At 44.7% G+C, this 22,212-nt stretch overlaps 1 protein-coding gene across 2 annotated transcripts in view; it reads right to left on the reverse strand.

Annotated features, from left to right (window-relative positions):
• LOC142906670 (uncharacterized) overlaps positions 1-22,212 on the reverse strand; it is a 248,209-nt gene that overhangs the window by 47,796 nt on the left and 178,201 nt on the right. For both annotated transcript variants that reach the window (XM_076054965.1, XM_076055016.1), the window contains 7 exons: positions 19,438-19,554; positions 17,491-17,608; positions 17,122-17,297; positions 16,071-16,155; positions 8,916-9,103; positions 897-970; positions 565-598 (listed from right to left, as the gene is read on the reverse strand). In XM_076054965.1, coding sequence (XP_075911080.1) covers positions 565-598; positions 897-970; positions 8,916-9,103; positions 16,071-16,155; positions 17,122-17,297; positions 17,491-17,608; positions 19,438-19,554 — 792 coding nt within the window. The remainder of the gene's footprint in view (positions 1-564; positions 599-896; positions 971-8,915; positions 9,104-16,070; positions 16,156-17,121; positions 17,298-17,490; positions 17,609-19,437; positions 19,555-22,212) is intronic.

The raw sequence follows: 22,212 nt of genomic DNA on the forward strand, positions 1-22,212 counted from the left end.
AGGTTCCTTACTTACAAACATTTTTCAGTTTGCCTACATTGGCTGAATCAAGCCTGACACAGATCAGACACTGAATATTGAAACTGCTCCAGAGTTGACCGGTGTTGAACCAATGCTGATGAAATTATGCACTCTCAGAGGGCCGTGTGGCTGATGTGATAACCAAACATGTTTTTAAGTGGAGGGACAAATATGTGAAGGAGGCATATTGTCTGCCTATTTATTTTGCATTCAGCAATATATTTTCTGTGAGACATGCTTCGAGTGTTCCATATCCACGCCAAGAATGCCAGGTGCACTGCACACTCCTGAAGACTCTGGGCTTTTGTTGGGTGTTTCCCCACTTACTTGATTACTCTGTCCACCTGAGATGTGGCGTGAAACGCTATTCTGTTGGCAAACTGTGCATTCCACAAACCAATGAGAATTGGCTTTAAAAGGAGACATACCAGCCGAGAACTCTGCCTCTTCCCCTCCTCCTCCCCTCAGTGACAGTGGTACTGGATGACATTGTTAATTATCTCAAATAATGACACTTGTGTAATCACAATAAAAAATATTTACCATGCTCATTTTTTTCCTTTTTCTTCTTGTTAATCTGCAAACAATAATGAAGATACCATTAGTAATTAATTAACTAATCCATCATGGATTAGTGAATTACATCAATATGTGAATGTAATACTGTACACTACACAAGTATACTGTTTTAAGCCATGAATGACTAAGTACAAATAGTAAATCAGCACAACAATCCAAAACAATATAATGTAAACATAATGGAAATGGAATATTCTTGTGAATGTTTTCAATGCTTAAAGTTAATTTATACGAAGGTTACACAAAGGGAAAGATTTGCAGAACTCAACATGAAGGCGTCTCATGCATCACGCCACCTTAAAGAGCCACATGGCGTCTTCTATTTTGAAGTCTGGGACGTTCCCCGCATCCCTCTGCACAGCGCTTGCACCTGTGCAGCAGAGACCAGAGACAGCATCATCATCACTGCACAGCCCTGCACGGGAATGCACAGAAATGGAATCCAAACGTTTTGATCGAGAGATTGAACAACTTAGAGGTCAGTTTGATGACATATACAATGTATATTAATGACATTTCGAGAAAATACGTGTAGATTAATGGTGTATAAGTGAAAGTTATCAATGACTGAACACTGGACTAACAAACACTATATGTTAAAAATTATTGGAAAATGTTACAGCAATTATGATTGTGATTAAATATACTCTTCCATACATTGTTATTTGGCATATACCGATAAGAAAACTTTAAACCAGATAGAAGCTAATGTACATGCATGCTTTCTGTAACGTTTTCCAACATGCATTTGTTCTCAGAAGTATTTAATAAACATTTTAACTAATGCATATTTATATTACCTGCAATGACACTCGGATCATAAACACAGACAATAAAACAACAATTCTAGATTTGAAGCTTTCGTGACTGCAAGGATTCATACTCTTTGTTTTTTTTTGGTAAAGTCACATAGCTAAAATAAAATAAATGAAAACTAAATTAAATCACGACGTTTCGGAGGCAACACAAGCTTCCGTCTTCAGGTGGAAACCGTCACAGAAAAATGGCTGTATCAAGTGAAGAGAGCTCTAAGATACCCGAGATTATATACAGGTTAAGGGGGGGGGGGAGCTAGGAAGGGCTGTGGGGGGGGGTAAGTTAAGCTGCCTTTTGTTATGCTGCAGGGGGTTAGGGGGATGGAGAGGCGATGGCGAGCGGTTGTCGAGCGGTTGTCGAAAACGAGCGCAACCAACTGGAAGAAATGGAAATGGCTGTACAATTATAAGGCAGCTAAATTTTGACTTGGTTGATGACATCTTTCCAATGATTGCTCAATTTAAAACCATCCCCTCGGTTGAAGTTGTGTCTATGTCTGTATATCTGGATGGCTTCATGGACAAATCTTTGGTAGTATCCGGGAAGTTTGCAGAGTACTTTGGTATTGGAGAAAACAATATCATGAGAACCCGCTGTGTTGAAACAATGACAGCTACGGCCGAAGAATTCGTTCTGTCGTGTTTCAAATCTGATTTGTGCTCGCGAATTCGGTCAGAAATATGTCGTTTTGTCTCCCCGATATAGCAGTTACTGCAGGTACAACTCAATTTGTAAACACCGGGGTACTGTAAGTCAGGAATGACATCCTTTACAGATGGGATCAGATCACGGATTTTGTGTACTGTATTGAACCGGACCTGGATCTTGTGTTTGTTTAGAATTTTGGAAATATTTTTGGTAACGCCTGCTATATATGGCAACGTGATGATTTTGATCGGAGTATCAGGTGGTTGTTTCTGTATGGTGGGAGAAACAGCTTGGCGGATAGTACGGTCAAAGTATCCGTTCATCTTGAGGGCCAGATGTACATGTTTCAATTCACTGGCCAGCTGGTGTTGGTCAGAAATGCAATGAGCCCTATGGTATAATGTTTTGATGAGGGAATTCTTTTGAGCCGGGTGGTGGTGGGAATCAGCCTTCAAGTAGGAATCTGTGTGGGTGGCCTTCCTGTAAACAGAATATCCCAAAGAGCCATCAGGCCTCCTCTCAAACAGAACATCCAAGAATGGCAGCTTGCCATCTTTCTCCAATTCCATGGTGAATTTGATGGATGGGTGTCTGGAATTGATGTGGTCTAGGAAATGGTTCAATGCTGGGAGGCCATGTGGCCAAATGACAAAAGTATCATCCACATATCTCTTCCACAGGGAAGGATGAAGGGTGGATGTCTGGATGGCGTCTGATTCAAACTTCTCCATGAAAACATTGGCTATCACTGGTGATAAGGGGGAACCCATAGGGGTACCCTCATTTTGTTTGTAGAAGGTACCATTCCAGGTAAAGTAAGTTTTGGTGAGGCAGTGCCTAACCAGCGCAGGTACGTCAAGGTTCAGTCCATGTTGGACCAAGTCTTCAATTATTGTTATGGTGTCAGGCACTGGGACCTTGGTGAACAGAGAGCCCACATCAAAGCTGACGAGGATATCGTTAGGAGACAGTACAATGTCCTTGACCATAGGAACCAATTGTGTTGAGTTAAGTACTGCTGAGGTGGTCTTGCCAGTGAAGGGAAGCAGAGTATCCGATAAAAAAACGGGTTAGCTTGTAGGTAGGAGAGTTGATCGTGGACACGATGGGCCGTAGTGGGGTACCTTCTTTATGGATCTTGGGAAGACCATAGAATCTGGGAGGTCTCGCAGCGGAGGGTTTTAGGGAGGGACGTTTGGTTGGTTCGATTAGGGAAGTCGAACTAGTGATGATCTTGTTGGTTTTTGTCGTGATTTAATTTAGTTTTCATTTATTTTATTTTATCTACGTGACTTTACCGAAAAAACCAAAGAGTATTAAAGAAACAAATTAAGTGTGCAAAGAAGTGTGGAGACAGGCATGTTTGGGATTACACTGAGGGGCAGAAAAGGGACCACATGCATTCTAGAACATACACTCGTGAGTGACATTGCTCACAATGTAAAGAAAAGTAAACTGGCTTGGCAGAACACGTCATGGCTAAAGGCATGATGACTGATGGTTGAAAATAACTCCTGAGTGCCAGCTAAGGTAGGGAATGCACCTGTGAAAACCACCAACCAGGGAGATAGAGCGATGAAATCAGTTTATGTTTAAGTGATGGGTGGATTTTTACATCACATTATTGTGGGGGTGGCTGCGGCTTAGGGAGCCGTTCATCCAGCAGTGGATTGATCATGGCCAATGGTAATAGTGCCACCTTTTGATTCGCACAAGATCACGTTTCATGGCGGACTAGATACTGACAATCCTGCCAGCTACTGGCCGATTGCTAACCTCTCCACTATTTCTAAACTCCTTGAACGTCTTGCTCAACTTAAGACTCACATTAAACTCACATTACCTTACTCATTGTTATGTTTTCGGTAAAGTCACGTATGTTGAAAATACAAATAAAATTTAACAAAATAAAATTAAAATAAATCACGACGTTTCGAACGCAACACAAGCGATCATCATCAGGTGGAAATGGGGTAAAACACATAGCGAGGGACCACATAGGGGGACATCGCACACATTGCACATAGAGATCTGTAAATTGCATGGAGGCAAATACAACAGGAAGATTGGAGACGAGAAACCCAACAAACCTTAGAAATATAATGTGATTCATTTTAATTTTATTTGTTAAATTTTATTTTTATTTTCAACATACGTGACTTTACCGAAAAAAAACGAGTATAGTAATTTCTGCAGTCACGAAAGCTTCAATTCTATATTAATCCACCTCTATGGGGAGGTCATTTTTACAAACATCTTGCCTTGTGTTATCTTCTCTTCGTATGTATTTATACGTGCTACAATTTGCTTCATTTTTTGTTTACCGTAGTCTGTCTCCGTTTCAGTTTTTTCCCTCCGTTTCTGTTTTCTGCCCCCTTTTAGGTTTTCCCACGTGCTCCCTTAGTGTAGGTCCCGTATTGTTTTCCCACGTTTTGTTGCTTTTGTTTTCCTCTTCACCCCCGCCCCCCCCATCTCTACAGCCTATATAAGTCCCCGTATGTAATCTCTCCAGGCATCTTTCTGTGTGCCTCTCCATGTGTGTATGTCTCTTGGTGTGGTATTATTCTGGTTGTCTCTCTCTGCTGTCCAAAACATATGTTCACTCTGTCTACGTTGGTATGTTCAACCCAAAAGATGAACCCGAAATTTAGGTCTTTTGAAAATACGTGGTCAACCAGGTTAGTGTCTAACTGTGTTGTTGGCCGACTGGTTTTGCTTCACATTATGTTTCTAAGGTTTGTTGGGTTTCTCGTCTCTCATCTTCCTGTTGTATTTGCCTCCGTGCAGTTTACAATTCTCTATGTGGAATGTGTGCGATGTCCCCCTATGTGGTCCCTCGCTATGTGTTTTACCCCATTTCCACCTGATGATGATCGCTTGTGTTGCGTTCAAAACGTCGTGATTTATTTTAATTTTATATTGTTAAATTTTATTTTTTATTTTCAACATACGTGACTTTACCGAAAAAAACCAATGAGTATAGTAATTTCTGCAGTCACGAAAGCTTCAATTCTATATTAACTCACATTACCTGTTCACCAAACTTTTGTCTCTATCAATCTGCTATCGTCAGACTTACTCCACGGAGACCGCAATTGCCAGAGTCTTCGACGCCATTCTTACAATCAACGACTCCTTTGCAATCACGGCTTTCATTGGTCTGGACATTTAATCAGCTTTTAATCACCTACAGCTTACTAGTCTTTTTGCACATGCATAATGTACGTTGACTCAGTAATCCCCCCCCCCCCCCACTTTGCGTAGGAGCGCGTAAGCATGGTCACTACATATACGCCTCTATATAAGGAACGAAACAGTTAGACTTCTCCACAAATGTGGCTGTGGCCTGATCAAGCTAGTTGTAATTACTGGCGAAACGTCGTACTCAGATTGTAAATGTTGTGGCTTGGCTCTCCAACACACTGGCGTGCTGTACTAGTGACGAATTGGCCACGTTATGTTTATGTGACAACCCTTACTAGTTGGCTGTGTCGGATGGTGGGGGGTTTTAACGACACATTTATATATGTATGCGATCTAACCCAACAAAACCTCTATTATAGTCTTCTTGAGTCCGACTTTGTAATTGTAGGATTCGTCCTAAAAGGGATCTCATCCTATTTAGCCGGGAGGACCTCCTCTGTTAAAATATGTGAATCCTCATCCATTATCACGAAGCACTTGTGCTCATATTAGATCATCATTAGGAAAGTTCACGTGCCAACTTTTACAGACAGATGACAGATGGGCAGACAAAGCTAATGTGGGTGAGCACTTTATATTTTTGTTTAAACATCTTGATGGAACGTTACTGAGATGTTGCTTTGTCAGTTGATAGTCCCAGACCTCCAGCAAGTCCTGGTAGCAATAGAGAGGACAAACGCACTAGAGATAGCAATAGACCGGAGGTAAGATTCACACAGCTTCCACGGTACTTAATTACTGACGAGTATAAGCTTCATAAAAATATATAGGGAACACCTGATTTTATTATGTACTTTGAATAGACATGCGCCACAAATGGGATCCCTAGTTATGCACTGTGAATAACCATGCACTACACATGGGGTCCCTAGCTCTGCACTGTGACTTGGGCCTACCCCAGTGTCATCCTGGTTCGCTTCTCCAGGGAAGCATGAGGACCTGGACAGGGAAACCAGGCAAGACAGGCCTGCTCCTGATGGCACTAGACCTCAACTGTGTTTACATTTAAAATTAATCCGTTAATTATGAGAGTTTCGTTGCATGTAATGGGATGACATTCCGAGTGATGTCATCCTGTTTACAAATGTAAACATGAACGTACATATTGAATCCTAGTGCCCCCTATGACCAGCGCTGCGTTGGCTTGCTTCCTTGGAACGTCCACGTGCCTTATCAGCGTGCGATGTCACCCGCCATACCATGTGGTGTTGCGCAGCAGTAAGAGGCCCATGTCAGCAATGAGAAGACTTTTGCTAATTTATTGGCCAACCATTTGATAAACTTGTCCAGTCATCTACAGTGAGGGAAAAAAGTATTTGATCCCCTGCTGATTCTGTACGTTTGCCCACTGACAAATAAATTATCAGTCTATAATTTTAATGGTAGGTTTATTTGGACAGTGAGAGACAGAATAACAACAAAAATCCGGAAAAACGCATGTCAAAATTTTTATAAATTGATTTGCATTTTAATGAGGGAAATAAGTATTTGACCCCTCTACAAAACATGACTTAGTACTTGGTGGCAAAACCCTTGTTGGCAATCGCAGAGGTCAGACGTTTCTTGTAGTTGGCCACCAGGTTTGCACACATCTCAGGAGGGATTTTGTCCCACTCCTCTTTGCAGATCTTCTCCAAGTCATTAAGGTTTCGAGGCTGACGTTTGGCAACTCGAACCTTCAGATCCCTTCACAGATTTTCTATGGGATTAAGGTCTGGAGACTGGCTAGGCCACTCCAGGACCTTAATGTGCTTCTACTTGAGCCACTCCTTTGTTGCCTTGGCCGTGTGTTTTGGGTCATTGTCATGCTGGAATACCCATCCACAACCCATTTTCAATGCTCTGGCTGAGGGAAGGAGGTTCTCACCCAAGATGTGATGGTACATGGCCCCGTCCATCGTCCCTTTGATGCGGTAAAGTTGTCCTGTCCCGTTAGCAGAAAAACACCCCCAAAGCATAATATTTCCACCTCCATGCTTGACGGTGGTGATGGTGTTCTTGGGGTCATAGACAGCATTCCTCTTCCTCCAAACACGGCGAGTTGAGTTGATGCCAAAGAGCTCCATTTTGGTCTCATCTGACCTCAACACTTTCACCCAGTTGTCCTCTGAATCATTCAGATGTTCATTGGCAAACTTCAGACGGGCATGTATATGTGCTTCCTTGAGCAGGGGGACCTTGCGGGCGCTGCAGGATTTCAGTCCTTCACGGCGTAGTGTGTTACCAATTGTTTTCTTGGTGACTATGGTCCCAGCTGCCTTGAGATCATTGACAAGATCCTCCCGTGTAGTTCTGGGCTGATTCCTCACCGTGCTCATGATCATTGCAACTCCACGAGGTGAGATCTTGCATGGAGCCCCAGGCCGAGGGAGATTGACAGTTCTTTTGTGTTTCTTCCATTTGCGAATAATCGCACCAACTGTTGTCACCTTCTCACCAAGCTGCTTGGCAATGGTCTTGTAGCCCATTCCAGCCTTGTGTAGGTCTACATTCTTGTCCCTGACATCCTTGGAAAGCTCTTTGGTCTTGGCCATGGTGGAGAGTTTGGAATCTGATTGATTGATTGCTTCTGTGGACAGGTGTCTTTTATACAGGTAACAAGCTGAGATTAGGAGCACTCTCTTAAATTGTGCTCCTAAACTCAGCTCGTTACCTGTATAAAAGACACCTGGGAGCCAGAAATCCTTCTGATTGAGAAGGGGTCAAATACTTATTTCCCTCATTAAAATGCAAATCAATTTATAACATTTTTAACATGCGTTTTTCTGGATGTTTTTTTGTTATTCTGTTTCTCACTGTTCAAATAAACCTACCATTAAAATTATAGACTGATCATTTATTTGTTAGTGGGCAAACGTACAAAATCAGCAGCGGATCAAATACGTTTTTCCATCACTGTATAGGGCGAGTCTGTAATGGCACCACAGCTGTATTATAAGCTAATTACATGAGATAATCTTCACAAGCATTGTTGTGACTGTCCTCCCCCCACCAGTGATATGGACAGACGGACAGCAGTTGGACAGACAGACAAAGCTATTGCATAACTACCATACTGCACCATACTGGCCAGTGTCGGCTGATGAAGATGAGGGCCGAATAACCACTGCAGATGTCACCACTGATGTTAATTGTGGCTGCGAATTGAACTTAGGTTGCCAGCTTGACGGCACAGTGCTGTAACCGCTACGTCACTGCCCCACACCAACTTAGGAGCAGGGTAGTTGCCATGTTATTGTTCACTATTTAGTATTTATTTATAACACCTTCAAACATGCTGGCTCCACAAATTCTGCAGGCTATTATTGCACCGTCAATGCTTTGTTAAAACAATATTAACCCGTTCCCATTCCGATAACGTACATGTACGTCATACGTTTTCTGATGACGTTCACACGCGGGAGGGCGTGTGGCACAGTTTAGCACCAGCTATAATAGAGTAGGATCTGTGTCGCTACAGTTCTCTGCGGTGAGTGCAATGTCTTTAAAAACAGTGGCCCTATGCCTCTACAAATAAAATAAACGCTAACCGCTTGCACGTGCCGAGATTCAGCGGTTCACGGGACCCACCCCGCAACTTGCAGACGTCTCGGAAAGAGAAAGGGCTAACACCGACCGCAGAATACGACGAATGGAGCTGTAATCACCTGTCTCTGGGCGCATCTGTGCTGGAGCTGCGTTGCTCGGACTCAGTGCTGCTGGTTCACCATCGAACATCTTCTTGATCTTCTCCACGTCGCCCTCACTCAGGGTGTGGCCACCTCCAAAGCGACGCAAAGTGCTCCTGTCCCTGGGCACCAGGGTCGGGCTCTGCTCATCTTTCGAACCGGCGGTCCTGGGGCACAGACGCATTGTGATACAGGAGTGTCTCACTTAACGAACAAGATATGTTCCGCAAAAATTGCTCTTAAAGCGAAAACTCGTTATACGCTCATCGTTCTCCCATTGTTCTCCCATTGACTCCCATGTTAAAAGCTGAGTTACGTTTCAGCCACAAATTGTTCTGCTCGAACAACTTTTTGCACGTGAAAAATACATACAATATTTTTTTAATAAAGTAAAGAACATCAAATGTAACACTTACCACACATGAAGAACCACAGTTCTTACAGGTGTCTGTCGTCAGTGTATATTAATTAGTGCCGTAAATAGCCCATAATTTACTGCTTTCCGGCTCCTATTACTTGCTATACTTCACTCATGTTTTTGTTGTGGTCTGGTTCCTTATTATTTTCCTAATTATGTTACAGAGTTATGTGAAATCAAGTTTCAATCATGCATCTCCCTCTTTTGATATTTTACCTGTTTCTCAAAAAACATATTGTGGTTTTAGACAACTCGCCCTATGTTTGCTTTCTAACCTTTCCCCCACTTGCATGCACTATTCACTGCTATGTTAGTGAATGCACAATTAAAAATGGTGACATGCATTGCAATTGTATCCTCGAGGTATTGGAACTGACGTAAATGTATTATGTGAACGGTCTTTGTTTTGCCTGCTATTGGCTTTGTTGAAGTGCAACTTGAATCGAATCTGTCTGTGATCACTTCCTGTGTTCAATTCGTCAATAACAGAGACGTCTGACGATCTGGAGTTTGTCTATTGGAATACAATTAACCTCGTTCTTAATTTAACCATTTGGGCTTCTCCACGTCCATTCATTACTTTAATTATTTTTCCTGCTGCAAACTCTAGTAGACACAGACTTCGCTCATTCATTGATACCAACTATATCCCAATTCTGACTCCAATTTGTTAAGATTTGGTTTTCTCAAGACAGAGTCCGTGTGCTGTACATAACAGTTCAATCCAGAAGGTGTCCTGTGGACACCCAGTACCCCCTTTCCCTTCATCATTCCAACAGATGCTGTTATTGGTGAATCCAGAGCTGCTAAGGGCTGGGGGCTGTGGTGTAGGGGCATTGGTTATGGGTGCCCCTATCCCGTATAGCTACAAGTCACTCAAGCCGCTTCACCTTTGTGCACCTTGAATTCCCTACACAAGATTAGCATTGATATTTTACCATATCCCACCATGCACAGCTTAATAGCACGTGAACAGTGTTTTAGTCAATATAATTACGGAATCATGGGGTCTTACTGCATGGTAATATTTACCATCGCATCCACCAATGAGTGCTAATCTATTTTGACTCAATGTTTAACGAAATATTTAATTTGGATTAAACTAATTTCCATGAGTTACCATCCTCAGTTTCGTGTCATGTCGTCAACTGCACACAAGAGCCGTTTCGTAATGTTCTTCCTTCATGCCTCAACAGATAGCATGAATTGCTCTGGAGGGTACTGATATTGTACGCATTCATAGCCTGAAAAGGTATTTTGCTTTTGAAACCATTTCCTACTTTGGTTCCCACCTCGACAACTGGATATTATCACGATACACTAGGAGTCCATTCATAAAAATCCACTCCTAAGAAACGCATCACAGGATAGTGTTTCCATTCTCTCTAATTAAACTACTCACGATCCATCGATAATTTATTATGTAAAGTATATCTGGAATCATGGTATTGAAATTCTTGTAATTCTAGACTTTTATTCAATGTTAGCGAAAATGTCCAGAATAAAAATAGATGCATTCAGTGTGAAGTCGTTACTACTCAACCAAATTCGTAATTGCTCGATGTACTTTCAATGTGGACAACAGAAGCGTACCACACACACTGTGAGCCCACTCTACGAGGCACCCTGGCCATGTGAAGGAGCTTTCAGCTGAAGTTGAGCCTACGTGGCACTTGCTGATCTCATGATGAAGGGCATGAAGATCACACTTTCCTCTCCTTCTACCGCTTGACTGGTAGCATGTTGTATATGTTGAGATGTGAAAATTGATGAAAATAAAGAAAATTAAATTAAATTTTAAAAATGCGTAATTATCCGAATTCATGTGAATGTATGTAAGTATGCACATAAATTATGCTAATTCGGGAGATAATCTTATTAATTTATGCGAGTGGGTGTGATTATGCTAATCACATGCTTTATAATTAGGCCCCGTCTCGCTGACGAGGGTCATATCATCAATCGGGATAAGACAATTAATCGTATGCAGTTATGCAGGTGCTGTGAGCATGCCAGAGTCAACTCGGCTTCGTTGGTTAACTTCGTATTATTGATCGGTATAATACAATTATTCTCACTTTAACATGCACTGAGTGTATTAGTGTGTTCATGTCAGGTCTCCAAATTCAGATCTCAACGCAGAATACAGTTCTCATAATAAGATTATGCATGAAACAGGAAGGGAACACACCAACTTCTGTGTTTAAGCAATTCATTATAAACGAAACCTTTACTCTAGAAGATGCAACTCTTGGCTTGGAATTTCAACACAGTATCAACACAGTATCAACACAGTATGTATCATCAACGATTGTGTTGTTTCACTTTGGCAACGGCACATGTGGATTGATTCCACCGCGTAACGCGAGCTCAGTTGGTGAGAGAGAGTCGTTGAAACATGCAGGCACCCTATTCTAACAAAAACCTTAATACTCTATTATGAATGATTATACTTGGAATTGTCCACATAGTATTGCATTCATTCATAGATCCATAAGCAAACCTCAAGGCAATTGTTATCACGTTGTTTCACTTTGTAGCAGAGCAATTGATTATTATGCAGAGTACACGAGCATATGGAAAATATGAATAGATCCATAAGCAACCCTCAAGGCAATTGTTATCACGTTGTTTCACTTTGTAGCAGAGCAATTGATTATTATGCAGAGTACACGAGCATATGGAAAATATTAATAAAGTCCTTAAAATTATGCGGCAGTATTCATACGAAAAGTAATCAAACTATTATTATTTCTAAAGACAAAAATATGTGTTCATAGATTCATCAGCAAGATTGTATAATTAAAGAGATGGCTTGGAGTAAGGTGTGCGTCTGGACGTGCTATCTCACGGGAGATTAATTAATTCGTGAACAAGATTGTATGATAAGGAAACCGGTTTAACACGATTTCTCCCCGTAAGCGTAGCTCCGTGGCGAAGGTGTCAATAATTAATTCGTATTGATGAATATATCGGTAATGTATGCGATTAGAAGTACAATCACAAAACGCAGAACATTTTTTGAGAGAATGTTTTAATTAATGTACTTATAACCGCCGGATTGTTATCACTCGGTGAGCCCCGATGTCTTCATGGCCAGCTGATGGTTCATGTATTATAATTAGTCTGAGTGCGGGGTCCGTTGATTGTTCCTTTTCTAAATTCTTTGTGAGTGGATGCCGCTGGCCGCGGGTTTGTGAGGGTGGGGGAGGGTATACGACCGATGGCTGGGTTGAACTCTCGCTCGGCGTGTCTCACGCCGCTGGGTGATGAGCTGCGCCGACACGCTGCCCTCTCCTGGTGCTGCTCGAACGCGCTCAGCGCTGGCCCGCAGGCAGCTGCAGGCTCCTTTCACTGCTGTGGGGCTGCGCCAGCTCCCTCTCCTTGAAGATGCGCGATCGCGCTGGTTGATGAGCTGTGCCGCACGCGCTCTCTCCGCTGCTGTAGTAGCTGCCGCACGCGCTTTCTCTGTGGAGACGCTTGAACGTGCTCGTCGCTGGTTCGCTGACTCTTCTGTTCACGGGCAGCTGGTCAGGCTTTTTCTCCTGCTGGATGAGCCAAGTCGGCACACGCTTGGCCGCTGACAGCAGACGCCCTTGCTTGGCGGCGCTGGCCGCGCTGCAGCTGAAAGCTGGCACTCGATGTAGAAATAAAAGTCGTTGAGCGATACTTCGTCTTTGAACTCTTCACGCTCGTTTATACATCGCTACTCAGCAAGCCTCGCGCTCCTTGGAGCCAGCCGCTCGCCGCCCTCTTCTGGCCGGGCTGACGGACTTGTTGAACTGGTCGAGATGATGGTTGGCTGTTATATTCGAAAAAAAATCTCCACTCTGCGCAGTGGGGGGAGGGGGGGCGTGGCCTGTGTGTGTGTGTGCATCCGTGTGTGTGTCATTTTATTACATTTGTAGTGTTGCTCCGGAGACACTTCGTAGGGGGGGGGCACGTCTTTATTATCCACACGTACCCTAACCACTATACATCAGTTCTTCATACAGTTGATCTTGAGGACCTCTTCCACTTGGTATATTATACGCCTCCTGTGTAGCATGCCTAACCCGACTACGCTCCAGGTCCTCCGGCTATAATATACTATTTAAGACTACCTGACCTGACCCAGCCAAGGTACAGGTCCAACACTGACCTCACCGAGCTTCGGCCCTTAAAAGGACGGCGAAGCTAGGGGTTCAGAGTCCTATTCTAGCAGGTCTTCTTTCTTCAACTGGTTATCTTCAACTGCTCCAGTTTCCAACTGCTTCCATCTCCAACTGCTTCGGTTTTTAAACTGCTTGGACCTCTCCAGAGGTTCGCCTTATATCCGTTTCTCAGCCGAGGTGCGGACCACAGTGAGGGACGTGGGTGACCCCACTGAGGTCCGCATGTCTGTCGTTGCAGGTCAGTGCAGCCGCAGCTCCCCAGCCTTTAGGAGTGTTTGCGAGGGATCGTAGAATCCCTCGCGGCCCCCCAACTGCTTCAGGGCTGCATGTCATTGCCTGCAAGTGCAGCCCATCCATGGCACTACATATTGATCACCATCCCCTCCTCAAGCCATAAACCATCAAAAGGAAACAGACGCTTCAAATCGTCCCGAAGGCGTCCCTCTGTCTGCGTTATACAATTCTGGGGGGAAAGGGGGCGACCCTTCCTGTCCGGTCGGCCCTCCCTGTGTGACCTTTTCTCTACGCACCAAGGTTGGGTTAAGGCTTTTAAAGTTAACATTTATTCCACCACGATTTCGTATCGTACCACTTGCAGTTATGATTCTGTCTGTGACTCAAGGTATTTGATTTTTATTTTCACGAGGGAAGATGCTCTCTCTGAGCGTATGAATATTCTTATCACGTGCTGCGGGAAGACAAAGACGGCCGGGAGGCTCTCTCTTTCTCTGGCCCTCGGTTTAACATCGCTCAAATATCATTTAGTTTTATGTTCAACAAGGTTGTGATTCACCCTGTTATCCTGGCCCTTCCTCAGTTTTTATTAATTTTCGTCATTCCGTGTGTATGCTTTATCATTTATATCATTTTATTTCCGATATCCTGAGTTAAGAGGTAAGTTTCTTCATCCTGGGAATTCGTATTCCTTGGTGTTTGCAAGGTTATATAAACGGAATATAGTTTACGGTGAATAACGTTAACATTAATGTTATGTATGACACTTATGTATTGTGTGTGGTTGTTTTAATTACTTGTCCGCCCGCGGTAGTGGGGTGGGGTGCCATTATTAAGTCCAGCGCATCGTGTGTGCAGATGGCCCGCACGATAATAAATTCCCTTGCTCTGGTGTTAAATTCCTGCTTCCCTGCGCTGCGGGAAGACAAAGGTGGCCGGGGTCTCTCTGGAACACAGCTTATCCTGGTTCATCTGGAGATTTTCGCAGATAGCCGTTAACCTTTCCTTGCCCCAGAGTTTTTTTTTAATTGGTCTTTTTACGATTTCCATCTGTTGTTTGCTGTGCTCTGGGTTTGTCTGTGTTCTTATTTATTTATCGAAAAAATTTTTATCAGCAAATATTTTTATTAATATCAATTTTGGAAAAAGGCCAATATATCCAACAGCATCTCTCTGGAGGGCATGGTACACTACTGGGTGATGTGTGTGATGGCATTCGCTGTGCTTGCGACATGGCATTTGCGAACCAAAATAAAGAGTCACGTGCATTACTTTTAATACAATTTTCTGTGTGGTGCTATTTAAAGGGTTGCCACCATGGCGAGATGTTAACCCTGATGGCTGTATATTTGGAGTAGAGGCAGACCGAAACTGAATTTCTGGTTTCGGCCGGAACCGAAACCAGACCGAAAGTTTAACTACACTTTCGGCCGAGACCGAAACAGAAAGGTATATAACCAAAGTTACCGAACACAAGATTTATTAAATATGTCATGATGCAATGCTACTTTAATAAAAAAATAAATCTAGAACTAATCATTCAGAGCCTGCAGTAAGAGTCACTAAATATCAAACCTTTAGGTGTTACTTACTTAGTAATTATATCCAAACAAACGAATGTTGTAGTGAAGAAATACCAGTTTTTCCATATCCTCACCCAGCAGGTTGCTGCGCCGTGCTTTGATCAGAATCGACTTTAGCGAAGTAATCCCACACCGCATGTTTCGATATTCTTCACGGTGTAATCTAGATTTGAAGTTTTCGTGACAGCAGGGATCCATACTCTTTGGTTCTTTCGGTAAAGTCACGTAGGTATAAAAAATAAAATAAATTTAATCACGACGTTTCGGGCGCAACACAAGCGTCCGTCATCAGGTGGGACACCCACACAGTGGCCCACTTCAGCAATATCAGTTTCGGCCGAAACTGAAACCTGACCTAAAGTTATAAATTTATTTTCGGCCGAAACCGAAAGTAAACTGCAAGTTAAAAATGTACTTTCGGCAGAAACCGAAAGTATGCCAAAAGTGGCCATTTGCCAACTTATGGCACCGAAACCGAATTTCGGTCGGCCTCTAATTTGGAGTGTGTATGTTCTCCCCGTGGTCGTGTGAATTTTCCTCCGAGTCCTCCGGTTTTTACCTCCAAATTTATAAACATGCTTTTAGAGTATTTGGCTGCTCTAAATTTTCACGTGATAAGCCACATCTTTGAGCTATCATTTATGGCCAGGTCGTTTCTGAAAAAGAGCTATTCAGCTTAGTGGGCTTTACCTGATAAAATAAAAATCGTTTAGTTTAGATGTGAAGTGAGCAGACACACACTTACATGCTGTAGTGAGTGACAGAGCTGTAGTCATAGGGGGTCCTGAGATTATGCTCATTTGATGTTTTCCGCATGTCATCCACCCATTCTGAAACATAAACACATCACACATTAGCTTACAGCACATCCCTATGTGAGTATCCAAGAAAGTAATCTTAAAATCGGCCAGTGATGAGATATCCCAGCGTTAGTAAAAACTCCATTCAATTACACTAAAATGGCAAATCTATGATACTGTGATGACAATGATTTGTTCATGTTCAATGGATGTACACAATCATTCCATCACTTAAGAGGCTGTCTGCAGATAGCAGCAAGACTTAGGGATCTGCATGTTAGGCACCCTATGATTTGCGGATGTGAGGATGTAAACAGGTTAAAGTGTGACTTCAAAGACAGGATCAATAACGTGTCCGAGAGCTCAACACAAAAGTGCAAGAAATCTGTGCTGTCAGACTGACACTTAAACTGGTCAGGTTTTAACAAATAATTTATCCCCAATCTTATCCAAATTGTGTAATCAGAATCATGTCATGTGGCAAAGTACACATTCGGTACTTAATGATGAGTTCGGAAGGCAAGATACCATTTTAGACGTAGCCATCTGCTCATCACGAGTCTGAAATTACTCTAGATTTGAAGCTTTCGTGACTGCAGGAATCCATACACTTTGGTTCTTTCGGTAAAGTCACGTAGGTATAAAATAAAATAAATCATGACGTCACCCCTTATCACCAGTGATAGCGAATGTTTTCATGGAGAAATTTGAAACAAATGCCATCCAGACATCCACCCTACGTCCTTCCTTGTAGAAGAGATATGTAGATGGCACTTTTAAAATATGTAGAGATTATTGTGCTGTATTATGCATCACACATGACAAAATATCAGATGGGTCTCAGCCATTGTTAGACTAAAACAATGAAGAGTCTCCTTCACATCACCACTCATACAAACAGTATCTCGACATAGATGGAGGAGCACAACCATCAGATCATTTTAGAACATTGCACATCGTGAACAAGAGTTCTGCTTAATCCACTGAATGTCTCGCCTGGTCTAAGGTTGTGGCTCAGCACCAAGACGTGGTCGTCGCGGTCGCTACGGCAGTGCTCGTGGTGGAAGCCGAGCGCGTGCATCAACTCGTGCAGAACCGTGCCCTTGGTCACCTTGCCGGGCTCCAGGGACATCGCCTGGTCCCCACCCTGACGGCCCAGGAACGACCAATTCCTGTAGAGACAACCCCAGACTGAGCACCGAGCCCCATTCACTCACCACTCACCACACAGAGACAACCCCAGCCTGAGCACCGAGCCCCATTCACTCACCACTCATCACAGAGAGATGTAGTGTCCGTGTATCTGTAGTGTACATGTCTTTGTCGTGTCCATGTCTCTGCCGTGTCCGTGTCTCCATATCTCACCCGTCCCGTGCGTGGATGTAGATGTAGTCGGCCTCTTCAGAGCGAGGGATGAACCGGACGCACGTTTTATTCTCAAACTCCAGCGCCGCCTCCTTGATCTTCTTTACATCGCCATCGTCTACAGGTCACACGCTGGGCGTGAGCGGCGGGGCCGGCGTGAACAGGGAGAGCCCACGGCGATCGCCGAGCGCCAAGCGCATCCAACGGCGTGGGGCACGGACAGGGGCACAGTGGTGGACACAGAGGGGGGCACAGCGGGTGGCACGGCGTGGGGTGGAGTGTGAGTGGTGGTAGCGCTGGGCTCCCTGGGGAGGGCCCGGGTGCCGCTCTGCCTCCTCGGCCCCACGGCCGCCACCGCCGCCTCTCCCTGCGCTTCCACTCAGCAGCAGGAGGCGTCGCTCAGTCAAACCACGGCGCCGCTTTATTTGAGTTGATAGAGTAACTTCCCGTTCTGCGAGAGCTGCTTCTCTTTCATGGACACTGTGGGTCAGGTGCTGCAATCTACTCGTTGTTCTAGAGTAGCATCACGGTTACCACTGCCTTTGACTGGATAGCATGTCACGTGTGGCTTATTGACTTAACACTCATTCTCTGGGTCCCCACTACATTTATTTGACAGCAGCTAAAGAACAAACACAGCAGATAGAAAACAAACATCGTTATCTGTCCTTTCTCATTGGCATCCGTCGCTTCTAATGTCTAATCAAGCTGCTTTGAGTGAGCGGCACTGCTTCAGATAAAGCCCGGAGCGGAGTCCCTGCATGAGTGAAATCTCGGCCCCGCAGTCCCCCGCCCGGCGACGCGAGGAATCTCCACGATCCGTGATGGCGACGCGAGGCTCCCTAGCGCCACTCTGCACTCTCCGTGTCGTGTGCACCGCTTCCTCTGCTCCATTGGTCTCAATGCGGCGTTCCCATCACAGTCACACACGCTGGGTATGCGCTGCACGTCACTGGCTCCTACACGCATGGTGCCATGTGTGTATCATGAGCCACGACTGATGTAAGTCAATGAATCGAGGCCTGGTTACAGGCCTCCGTGCGTGATGATGTCGTGTGTATAGAGACACTTGATTTGTGTGTCCTCTTCATCTGAGAGTCGGTCTGCTTCCTGGGCGATGTGGATGTATTTCCTATAGAGAGCTGCAGAGAATTCCTCCACTAATCTTCAGATTCTATCTCAAATCATGAGTTCTGGTTCCATCCTTGGTCCTTAGGATTAGTGAAATGTCAATAAACAGCCTCATTTTGCTGCAGCTATTTCAATGGAGCGTCAATCATTCAGCACTTGTGGATGTGGCTTGATTATCACGCGGATTCAAGTAACCAGGCGGCATCTTACAGAGACTAAGACACCGAGTTGGGTTTCTTCTTCAGGGTCAAACCCTGTGCCTGACTCTCTGCTCACCACCAGCTTGCCACAGCCATCTCCACGCCCAGTCACGTGATTATCAATCCACACAGAGCACAGCTCTGAATGATAATTTACATCCTGATTTACATTGGGTCCTGCGCTTCATTCTAGACAAGGGCCACTGTTGATGTGAACTCTGCCCTCAATCTCGTCACCTTCCAGTCACAGGATGGACAAGGCACAGGATGGACAAGGTACAGGATGGACAAGGCACAGGATGGGCAAGGCACAGGATGGACAAGGCACAGGATGGACAAGGCACAGGATGGATAAGGCACAGGATAGACAAGGCACAGGATGGACAAGGCACAGGATGGACAAGGCACAGGATGGACAAGGCACAGGATGGACAAGGCACAGGATGGACAAGGTACAGGATGGACAAGGCACAGGATGGACAAGACACAGGATGGACAAGACACAGGATGAACAAGAAACAGGATGGACAAGGCACAGGATGGACAAGGCACAGGATGGACAAGGTACAGGAGGAGCAAGGAATGAGTAGAGGGAGGAGGAGGTGAGGCCACTCACAGAAGGCGACGGACACTTTGTAGGGGACGTAGATTAGGCCGTCCCTGGCCTTGGGCCACTTCTGCACGGAGCGACGCGTAGGGTGGACGGCGATGTCTCCCCACTCGAGCGTGTAGTCTGGGTGAGACGGGACAGTGCCACTCACTCACTCACTCTCACTCACTGGCACTCTCAAACTCACTCGCTGAGAAACTCACTGTGACAGCGGGATTCACAGCGATGTCTCCTAATTCCAGCGTGTAGTCTGGATGAGACGGGACAGTGCCACTCGCTCACTAGCACTCACTCACACTCACTCACACTCACTCGCTCACTCGCACTCACTCACTCACTCAGACTCGCTCACTCACACTCACTCACTAGCACTCACTGGCACTCTCACACTCACACACTCACACGCACTCACTCATACTCACTCACAATCACTTTCTGTGAGACACTGTCAATCACTCATTGTAAGACACTTAACGTGAGACACCATAATCACAATCATACTCACTGTGACGCACTCATTCAAACCGACTTGAAAGGAGTGACAGTGCCTGATTGTGACACACCAAGTGCTCTGTGATAGTTGTGTGACAATACCTGAGTGCTAGTGTGATACGCGGAGTGTGACACACACACTGAGTGTAAGTGACACACACACTGAGTGTAAGTGGCACACACACACTGAGTGTAAGTGACACACACACTGAGTGTAAGTGACACACACACTGAGTGTAAGTGACACACACACTGAGTGTAAGTGACACACACACTGAGTGTAAGTGACACACACTGAGTGTAGGTGACACACGCTGAGTGTAAGTGACACACACACACTGAGTGTAAGTGACACACACTGAGTGTAGGTGACACACGCTGAGTGTAAGTGACACACACACTGAGTGTAAGTGACACACACACTGAGTGTAAGTGACACACACACTGAGTGTAAGTGACACACACATTGAGTGTAAGTGACACACACTGAGTGTAAGTGACACACACTGAGTGTAAGTGACACACGCTGAGTATAAGTGATACACGCTGAGTGTAAGTGACACACACAGTGTAAGTGACACACACGCTGAGTGTAAGTGACACACGCTGAGTGAAAGTGACACACGCAGAGTGTAAGTGACACACACGCTGAGTGTAAGTGACACACACGCTGAGTGTAAGTGACACAGACACTGAGTGTCAGTGACACAGACACTGAGTGTAAGTGACACACGCTGAGTGTAAGTGACACACACAGTGTAAGTGACACACACGCTGAGTGTAAGTGACACGCTGAGTGCAAGTGACACACACGCTGAGTGTAAGTGATACACGCTGAGTGTAAGTGACACAGACACTGAGTGTAAATGACACAAACATTGAGTGTAAGTGACACACACCGAGTGTAAGTGGCACACGCTGAGTGTAAGTGACACAGACACTGAGTGTAAGTGACAAACGCTGAGTGTATGTGACACACACACTGAGTGTGACACACACTGAGTGTAAGTGACACACACTGAGTGTAAGTGACACACACGCTGAGTGTAAGTGACACACACGCTGAGTGTAAGTGACACGCTGAGTGTAAGTGACACACACGCTGAGTGTAAGTGACACGCTGAGTGTAAGTGACACACATGCTGAGTGTAAGTGAAACACGCTGAGTGTAAGTGACACAGACACTGAGTGTCAGTGACACAGACACTGAGTGTAAGTGACACACGCTGAGTGTAAGTGACACAGACACTGAGTGTAAGTGACACACACACTGAGTGTAAGTGACACACCGAGTGTAAGTGACACACACACTGAGTGTAAGTGACACACACACTGAGTGTAAGTGGCACACACACTGAGTGTAAGTGGCACACACGCTGAATGTATGTGACACACACACAGAGTATAAGTGACACACACTGAGTGTAAGTGACACACACTGAGTGTAAGTGACACACACACACACTGAGTGTAAGTGACACACACTGAGTGTAAGTGACACACACACACACTGAGTGTAAGTGACACACACTGAGTGTAAGTGACACACACACTGAGTGTAAGTGACACACACTGAGTGTAAGTGACACACACAGTGTAAGTGACACACACGCTGAGTGTAAGTGACACGCTGAGTGTAAGTGACACACACACTGAGTGTAAGTGACACACGCTGAGTGTAACACACACTGTGTGTAAGTGACACACACACACTGAGTATAAGTGACACACACGCTGAGTGTAAGTGACACACACTGAGTGTAAGTGACACACACATTGAGTGTAAGTGACACACACGCTGAGTGTAAGTGATACACGCTGAGTGTAAGTGACACAGACACTGAGTGTAAATGACACAAACATTGAGTGTAAGTGACACACACCGAGTGTAAGTGGCACACACGCTGAGTGTAAGTGACACACGCTGAGTGTAAGTGACACAGACACTGAGTGTAAGTGACAAACGCTGAGTGTATGTGACACACACACTGAGTGTGACACACACTGAGTGTAAGTGACACACACTGAGTGTAAGTGACACACCGAGTGCAAGTGACACACACTGAGTGTAGGTGACACACACTGAGTGTAAGTGACACACACACTGAGTGTGACCCACACTGAGTGTAAGTGACACACACTGAGTGTAAGTGACACACACACTGAGTGTAAGTGACACACGCTGCGTGTAAGTGACACACACTGAGTGTAAGTGACACACACACTGAGTGTAAGTGACACACACACTGAGTGTAAGTGACACACGCTGCGTGTAAGTGACACACACTG

This window comes from Petromyzon marinus, chromosome 1 (genome assembly GCF_048934315.1).
Source record: "Petromyzon marinus isolate PM22_M1 ecotype Great Lakes invasive population chromosome 1, UKy_Petmar_22M1.pri1.0, whole genome shotgun sequence".
Lineage (NCBI taxonomy): Eukaryota > Metazoa > Chordata > Hyperoartia > Petromyzontiformes > Petromyzontidae > Petromyzon > Petromyzon marinus.